Consider the following 9,667-nt stretch of genomic DNA (forward strand, 5'->3'; position numbering starts at 1 on the left):
TGTGTCTAGTGAAACAAAACGTAACACCACACTAAGAATTTTTAACAACAAGAATCTCGTGTAAACGCTTTCTAAGGGAAATCGTTTCGTATCAGAAAATGAAAATAAAATGAACGTTGAGTTCGGTGAGAAAAGAAATCTGAGTATCGCTAACGAGATAAATCTACCTGTACAATGATCGTATGTTCGATAAACTTGTGTCTTGAAGAGAGGTGGTCGTAGGGTGGTAAGAAGTTTCATGCTACAATCACTTGTTGCGATGTGTGTGCGGCTGTTTGATGCGTTCGACAAAGGATAGATATAAATATTTACAAATGGGATACATCAAGAAAGAAAATGTAGATTTGGGGATTGGTTTTCGGTAAACAACATAAGAAGCACGTATACCTAGAATGCATGATGAAACAATAACAATTAGTGTAAACGGCATATTGTATCAAAAAAGGGGACCGTTTAGAGTCAACACTAACCTTCTGGTTTTCCTTTTCAGTTAAATGCCTTGGCATTGCTAATAATAAGGTTTGGAATAAATATTCTACAATTTACACTAGATAAGTAACATCTAAAGCAACTCAATGCTAGATCTCAGTGAAACTACGCGACTGAACGTGAACTAATTGCTAATTCTACCAGTACGGTACTCCTGTTAACTTCATCAAAGAAAATACTGCTGTAGAACTATCGTTGAACGTAGTGTTTACAAAATGACTTATGACGTTGATCGTGAAAATAAATGCAGAGGGTGATCTGGAATAATTGTCCAAGATTTTGGAACCGTATGACGATTCAAAAGTAAGCGAATAGAATGTCCAATAAATCAACCTTCGTGTAATTATTTTTTGGCTCGCGATAATACATGTTGGGCAAACGTTATTCGCGAATAACAAATATAAATTTTAGATCCATTTGTAAATTCATTCGTAGATTAAAATATATTAACCGACATAAGCGAAGACATAATACAAAATTAGCTTACGAACGAATCTAAATTATTCATTCGTTATTCGTAGATGAAGTTTGTAATTTAAAGTCCCCTTCGTTTCTCGAAACTTATTGCAAATATAAAAATTTGATGTACACTATTATGTTCGTTACAAAAAGACAGAACTTCCCTTCTCTCGTATTTGCAATATAATTACCGTTTACGAGAAAAAAAAAGAAAAATACTGGCTAACGCGAACACCCTAAATATGAAACTCGGAGGAAAGCTTGGCACACCTTTCTTGCGTCGAACTAAAAGTAAACAGAAAGATTCCACGGCAGCCACGTCATTCACAGAAAACCGGGGTTCCCAGAACACAGCACGTTCACGAAAATCGCGATCAAAGCCCAACATCCCGTAGGATCGCGCTGTTCGCGGAAAAGTCGCTCGGAAAAAAGCTCGGGGATGAAAGCGACGAAGAAACAAATCGTCTACGGGACAAGAAAGCAGAACGTAGGTTCGCGATGAGTTGATCAGGACTATGATCAATGTGCACTTACTTGTTGTTCAGTCCCCCAGGGTGCAACAGTACCGAGACGACGTCCTCCCTGAGCCGCATATCGGATCCTCGTCTGAAAACAGTCGGAAGAGGATCGTGTGATTCTTCAAGAACGATCCTTGCGTACACGCGAACAGCGTGGCTGCGATTCTCATCGATCCCGCGGGATCATTCTCGCAGATTCAACGCACAGGAACGTTGCAAAATGTGTGACGGGATCGATCGCGACGACTAACTTCCTCTGTCTACCCGAACGTGAAAGGAAAAAGGGAATGGGACTCACCGACCGCCATGTTGAAACCGTGCGCAAGGGTGCTCGCGTTTCCCCTGGTTTATCGACTCGCAACCAACACCCTCGTTCCGCTCTCCTTTCTCTCCCTCGCCTCCCTCTACCACGGTATTTCACTCTTCCCCCTTCTTTCTACCTGCCTATATACCTCCACCCTCCCACCCTAGCTGGTCTTTCTATCCACGTACAACTTGTCGCTAAACGTTTAACTTTTAGTTTCTAATTTCTCATTATGGGTAATTTTGTCCACGGGCTGTCCATTATCGACAGTGATCGTACTGTACACTCTCGTATATCACGAGTTCTCAGAACGCAAATTCCAGTAACACCAAAGATGTTGAAACTACTCCTTTCTTATAATACGGTTTTTCGTACAACAGAGTCTCGTTTAACCGAGATTCCATATTTTCCGAGGTGCTTTGAACTTTATGGTAGAGATATTTCCTTTCCAAGACATCTGTGGAATGTAATAGAAGAGAAGATTATTAATAAACTTTCACTGAATTAAATAATTGTGTAAATAAACTTAAATGCTCTACTGTACAAGGTTTTACGAATCCCTTTTTGTAAATGTAGATTGTGTACGTAGACTATAGAACACTAACAATGAAAATGGATATATCACATGTGTGAACGAGAATACTATTATGTTCACTTCTTTTTCTTTTTTCCGTCAGTTTGGTTTCGTTATCTTAGATCTGATATAGATTGAGAATTTGCCTGAAAATCAAGTAAAATTTTGTAAAAAAGCTATTGTAATAAAAAATCGAAATTAATAAAGATAAATTGATAAATAATTGTTTTCTCCAATTTTCTAATTTATTTGTTTCCGAGTAACTTTAATTTACGAGGATATTATTTTTTCATTCTTTATGTTGCTGCCTGAAACATTTTATAAAAGTTACAGGTCGTAATCTATTAAAAACAAACATAAAATAAAACGTTCCTTCCGATTGCTCCCTCGTGATTGAAACCGGTAGTGGATTACCTTGCGTATCTGTTTTACTGTTCCCGTAGTTTACTTCTGTTATTTGACGCCTACTTATTTTCTACGGCTTCCGATTTCTCATCCGTTTACCTCGATTTCCAAAGCATTCTAAAGGCACGCTTAACAGCAGAGTTTGTAAATAACGTTTTCGTCTATTTTTATCCGAGGTTCGCACAAACCAACAATTCTAGTTAATCGATCTGTAACTATTTTAGAACCAACGTATTCATCGTTTTAATTTGAATATCTCTTTGCATGTTGAATAATTTATTCGGAGATAAATCTAACTCAACTTCTTTGAGGAAAATTTATTATTAACGTCTCGGTTAACGTTCTGACAAAGAGAAATAGGAGACGTTCCATGATAAAGGAAAAATTCAGTTTACGTGGCTTTCTCATCAAATATGTACAAGAAAGGGATCGTAATTTTTCAGTATGAGATTAGAAAAATGGAGACTGAATTCACAATGGAGACAGAACTATTTATACTCTAATTATATTAGTTATTAAATTATAAAATAAACTATTGTTACTAGGTAAATATGCTGCAGTTGTTACTATGAGTACAATGAATAAAATTATCACTCATTTTGCTTGTTATTTTCGAACATTATTGCGACCTATTTTCTTTTCTAAATGATAGAGAACCTCGAGTAAAATTAAGGTTACTGTACAGTGCCAAAGATTGCTGACGATTTCCAGTTTACTTCCATAATTGACCCGATCGTCATTGATTGACCCAATAAGATTTTGTTATGTAGAGTGTGAATAATAAATCGATTTTCTCCCCATAAAGAAATCCCTCAAGCATTTATGCACAAGCGATTTCAGCAACGAAATTATTTATACTGAATACGTTATTACAATGTTTCAAATATTTTTATCCTCTCCGTAAAAAATAGTAATTGTTTTAAAATGTAAATATTCACTCAATAATCTTACTGCATCCTTTGATCATCGTCGAAATTTAATAATTATGAGTATCCTGGTAGTTAATAATTAAAACGCAATATTCGTCAACTACTGCAACAATTTAAAAACGTTAATCTTTATCTGAAATTAAGCTAAGAGAAAAACAAATTTACTTAAACTAAAAAAAGTACTAGTCTATTTTAAGAATGAAATCTTGGTGCATATTAAATTTCTACTTCAGCTTCTAGTAAAATACCCGTGATCGATAAAAAGATTGTAGATAGTCGCACACTCCAGATCCACGTGATAAGAATACGATCGCAGCCTGTTGATTAATTCTACATCGTTAGAAAAATCCGATAGATTCAACGAAACGATTTGGTTCATCGTATTTGTAAACTACACCTATACATATTTTAAACATAAAATTTGATACAAAATTCCTTCTTGGAACCTCTATACAACGAAAGTTTTATTATAGATCAAAATGGCCCCGCATTCGTTCATCTTAAATTTTCTGAAAACTAATAATAATGTTTCCTTCCTTAGTTAAGTAAATAAACCATTTCTTTTTTCTACAATTCCGATACGAGCGGACAGAAATTATTGCGACAATGATTTTTCAAGTCGTTCGAGGCAAGGTCACGAACGTTTTCTCTAAAATAACCGTGAACGTCACAAGCTCTCGAAGGAAGTTACTGTCGTTTGAAGAAGCAAAAATGAGAAGAAAAAAAACAAAAGGAAAAAGAGAGAAAGGAACGAGAATTGCATATAACGGAGTAGCCGTGACACCCGACTGTTTTCCCGCGTTGAGGGAGCTTCTTTCTCTCTCTCGTTCTCTCATTTCCTTATTTTTCATCATCCCTCTCCCTCTCTTTTGCGTGTTACACGCATCGATCGTACGACGGAGTCCTTTCCACCCTTCGTGGTGGCGGGTTCCACTAAGTAAGGCCACGCAGATACGGAGGTTCCCGGTTTAGAAATGTATCAATACAGCGGGTGAAACCATCGATAAGCACGCGAAAGACACGCCGGGCAGCGAACCGTGAGTTTGTGAATTAATAATGAAGAAAGCTATCGTTTACTGCTTCGCTCGCGGCTATTTTCGACTCGTCGCAGATGAAATTTTATTCTATATTTAAATCCTTTCATCGCGGAATGAACGTACGAATCCTTTCCGTTATTTATGAGAATAATATACATGTAAGCCAAAGTTGTAAATGCCCGAGTAAAAAGAAAATGCAAAGATTGTACAGGATGCCTAAATTACGATACTAAATTATGTTTTTTTCGAATTATTAAATGTTAAAAACTACCACTCGTGGCTATATGCCGTTCCTTTGTGTTGCTCTGTGCCGTCCATTTGCCTCGATCGTGATCGATTTAATGATAGTTAAGTTTCTTAGAGCGTCTAACTGGATGTGTGGTCCATAATTTTTCTATCGTTTAAAATAATTGGTACAACTGCAAAGAAAATTAAAAATATATTAAATATACCAAGTAATTAATAAAACGTAGCAATAAAGTGAAATGTAAAGCAATCATGAATTACGTTTGAAAATGAATAAAATGCTATAGCAGTAATTTCAAGAGGATATTTAATCGTGATACGCGTGTCAGATTCGCGTAGATTCGCTCGATCGCTAAATAATTAATATTAATGGCTCGCTATGATCCACCATCGAATAACAATTTCCTTGTTCATGATTGGCGTACGTACGGATTGTGGGTTCGCATTCCACCCAATAATTGACGTCGGTTTTGCCCACCCATTGAATTGGATTCTGGTTTTATTGATCGGACGACTTATTGACGAGTAACACAGAAACAATATTCGATACTCACGCTATTGCATCTTCATTGAAATGTACACCTCATCGTACGCTCGCATAAATATTGCAATACCAGTCGCGTAAATAAAACTTTGCAAAGCCGTTCGAAGAATACCGACGACAAAGCTTCAAAACGTGATTGCACTTACAGTGCTGGACAAAAGTATTGGCATAATTGGTATTATATAAATTCCTGTAACTACTAAACAAATTGATTTAAAAAGCAAAGTTGATATTCGGTTACAAATGAGAAGATAATGGAAGTATTATAATTATAACACATAAATATTTTTTAGACTAAAAAAGTAGTTTTTTAACGTATCTCTTCTTTTGTTATTGAAATACCCTGAAATTATTAATGTTACCTCAAACTTTCTATTTGGTGCTGTATATTCATCTTTATCAAATCCAAAATTAAATTTATCATCGTCTTCGATCTTTTTTTCTGTTTCTATATGTATATTGCGTAATTGATGTTTCTTTGTTTCATTTATTACGTTTCGTCATGAAAGGGGCATTATTATTATTTATATTTATTGAGTTGAATTTATTAGAAGAATGATTATAGGCTTTTAATAAGGTTTTGACTTAGATGGAACATTCCTATGCGATGGCTTGTGATCTTAATCACTCGAGATTGCGTACTATACGACGCTAGACGTCGCGGCGCCACCCTGTAACACACAGCGTAGGTACTTGTCGCTGCGTTCGAGGTCACAGACAATAAATTTATTTTTGTGTCAAGTATTATACTATGTTCCCTCGTCGAACTAAATAAATCACTATTAAAAGTATTATCTTGATTATTACCGACGCTTAACTTTAATATTGACATCTTTAAATTGTGCGCGGAATATATTCTAACTAAAACAATCGATTCCTATAGTTGTAAAAAGATTTACAAATATCGGAACTAATTAAAAATTTGAATTTTAATTTAATCTCGCAACTAAAGAACACCTTGCAATTCAAAGGGAATTGAACATCTAGAAAAATGTATTAATTAGTAACTAAGTCTTGTAAAGGAACCCCTAAAGTTTTTGCAGCCTATTCGATTCTAGAATAATCCTAATTGCTAACCAAAATAACTAAAATTATTAATATTCCTTCTGAATCACTTTGTATATTACACATTAATTTTCCTTAGTAATTAGCAAACTAGCCCTCAAAAGGCGATCGACACCTTATGTTATTTTTTGTTTAAATATTATTACAGACATGCAATACAATTCTTATTTTGGAATAGTAACTCTACATCAGATTTTATCTTTATTATAATGGTTTAAGAGAACAAATTTCTTAAAAACTTGATATGCAAAAGGGTGAATATGATCTGGAAATGGATTAATTTGGAGTGCAAAGCTTGTATAGATTCTATAACCGTTATTTTTTAAATTTTATGTAGATTTTGAATCTATATAGTATAAATATATATCGTAAATATCTTGAAAAGATAATCAAGATTTTAAAATAACAAATATTGATATTATATAGATCCCGTCTTAAAACCTGTAAAGAACCTAAAATGTAACAGTTATAGAGCTGATGCAAGAACTTAAACCGATATACAATTCTGGAAAAAATTAAGTGGTTTCAGCACTAATTTTTGGAAAATCCATAGCTATACATGCATTAAGTTTTCAGTGTGAGATCAATTTTTAAATATTAGAAGAATCTATTTAGGACATAGAATTGTGAAAATTACATTTCAATGAGCATTTACTTACATCCATTTACTTAGGTAGCATTTAGACGTTGTACAGAATTATACATTGAAGGCTAAACGTTGTATACAAACATCGACATTATCGTTTATGACGAGAACTGAAGGTACTTGTCTCAGAGAAGAGAACATTGCGTTCAGTCGTGATGTTTGATTGTTTCGGATTGTAAAAATAATGGAAAAATAGCAGAAATGTATCGAAAAATACAGTTTATAAATAATATTTACGACATAATACCGTGGAAAATTTAACTGGTCGGGAAAAGATTATTTGTTACGACTTTTTTGTTCATAGGTGTTTCACCGAGTTTGTTAATTTAAATATTTGATAAACTCCGGATTTGCGTAATCCTATCGTTAAGTTAAATCTATTCCCTTTTGTTAATTATGTGTATTTACTTAATTTTGTCCAGGACTGTAATTAGGAACTTAGGCTCTTCCTATCTATTTCGCGGAGCAAAATCTTTATTTTAATAGTTTCTAAGCCCTTGGAACTCACTTTTTCGCGTTACGTGCCGCTGGTGACGTTCCCAGAGGATGACGCCGTGTCCTTCAGGCTTCACGAAGCTTCCCAGCGTCGCGACGCTGTCCTTTGCATTAGATCCTCCCGGAGTATGCGCGAAGGCGGAAGAAAGACACTGGACTGCGAAGCGAAAACACCGTTTGCGAATTACGGAGCCTGGTACGACCGTCTTTTTTTTTTCGCTCGACGTAACAACCGCGCAAGAAGGCAGATGCTTTCGGTGCTCGCGCGAACAACAGAAGGAGACTGCGAGAAACGGTGTCGGTGACTCGGTGTTCGATCTACCCCCCTCTTGTTCTCTTTCTCTGGCACACACCCCCTCAAAGAGGGTGGTGCATGCGCGTAGACGAGCGACGGGGTTACTGACGCCGGCGTTCGAAGTAAACGGGAGTTCGTTTTTTGGGCGGCTCGATATCGAAACGCGTCAGCTTCTCGACCACCCTTTCATGGAATTAAATAGAGGCCAAGGATAATGAATATGTTTCTCCAACGAAAATTCCAGGACGTCTCATTTACCGCTTTTCTGCTCCTCGTGACTCCTGAATAAAATTGATCCTCTTGCAGATCATATTCACTCTTTCGTAAATCAGTTTACCTAGACATTTGTTCTCTCGAGTCGCTGCAATAAAGATGATATAAAGTTACTCTTAAAGAACAGATTAAAATCAGGCTTAAAAAATAATCTACTTTGTTCGTTCATTTGAAACTCATCGATTAAGTGAATTGTTGACTATGATAATTTCGTTCTACGGAACTTGATTGCACGATCACTAATTGCATAAAATAATTGTGAACCTTAATTACCGTAATTACGCACAATGTGGCGTAGGCATTTTACCATCATCTCGTTACGCGTTTCGCAATTAATCGGATAATTGTATACTGTGAGCCACATTTTACGCGACTTGGAATTTCTACTTTTAACTGCTAACGCATAAGCATCGAGCTTCCATTCTGCGATGCGTGACTCTAAACAATAATATCCGGGAGAATAATTTCCAATCGCTAGCCTAGTAAAATCAGAGATAAGATACAATTGAGTCCGCTGGAAACTAGAAGTAGCTTTTATTAATCATGTTCAGAGTTATATTATTCATCCTATCGTTATTTCCTCAGAGATGATAATAGAGATTATCAAAAACATTTACCACAAATTAAAAACCGTGTCTATTGTGTCGCATTTCATTTTTCTTTTTTTTTACGTCAATAATTTACAATTTCACAAATATGAAGGCTTCGTTAAAACATTATTAACGTTTAAAGTATCGCCGGTACTGAATTTTTTTTTAGAAAGTGGGTAGGATTTCGGGGGTAGGCCTATTCACCAAAAATTATTGTAATTGACCTCCGCAACCGAAAATAATTTTTTCAGAACGATTTGAAATTTTTTAATTTTGTCGAAAAATTTTAGTACCTACTCGAATTTTTTTCTCGAAAGTGGGTAGGATTTCGAGGGTATGTCTAATGACCAAAAATGATTGCAATTGATTCCCACAAACGAAAATAATTTTTCCAGAACGATTTGAAAAAATTTTTTTTCGCCGAAAAATTTGGGCAGCTACCCCCTGTCGATTTTTCTTAAAAATTTGTTTTTAATTTTTAATAAATTTGTTTGACGCTCCACAGAAAAGTTGTCTAATACTTTTTTGTAGGTACCCATGAGCTCTACTTCAGAAAAAAGTTTCATTGAAATATATTCACTATCGTAGGAGTTATGGCTGTTTGAAAATTGGACCATTTTTATGGGGTTTTTCTCATTTTACGGGATCAAGGACCAACTTTTCGAATATTTTTGCGATTTATACATATTCTCCACCAAAATACGCATAGTTTGCTTTTTTAAACATTAAAATCGTCCAATCCGTTCAGAAGTTATGACGTTTTAAAGATTCGCATGAAATTTCGGGGTAACATTTCTG

At 35.4% G+C, this 9,667-nt stretch overlaps 1 protein-coding gene across 3 annotated transcripts in view; it reads right to left on the reverse strand.

The window, feature by feature from the left end:
* Positions 1-8,357, reverse strand: part of Schip1 (Schwannomin interacting protein 1) — a 32,035-nt gene extending 23,678 nt beyond the window's left edge. Inside the window, exons 1-3 of one of the 3 annotated variants that reach the window (XM_076776887.1) lie at positions 7,725-8,348; positions 1,765-2,227; positions 1,483-1,554 (exon numbers count right to left, since the gene is read on the reverse strand). In XM_076776887.1, coding sequence (XP_076633002.1) covers positions 1,483-1,541 — 59 coding nt within the window. In that variant the 5' untranslated portion in view covers positions 1,542-1,554; positions 1,765-2,227; positions 7,725-8,348. Of the gene's footprint in view, positions 1-1,482; positions 1,555-1,764; positions 2,228-7,724 lie in introns of all 3 variants that reach the window. The other 2 variants (XM_076776886.1, XM_076776888.1) reach the window with 2 other exon arrangements.
* Positions 8,358-9,667: the final 1,310 nt, after the last annotated feature.

The sequence above is a fragment of the Colletes latitarsis genome, chromosome 11 (genome assembly GCF_051014445.1).
Source record: "Colletes latitarsis isolate SP2378_abdomen chromosome 11, iyColLati1, whole genome shotgun sequence".
NCBI classification, from domain to species: domain Eukaryota; kingdom Metazoa; phylum Arthropoda; class Insecta; order Hymenoptera; family Colletidae; genus Colletes; species Colletes latitarsis.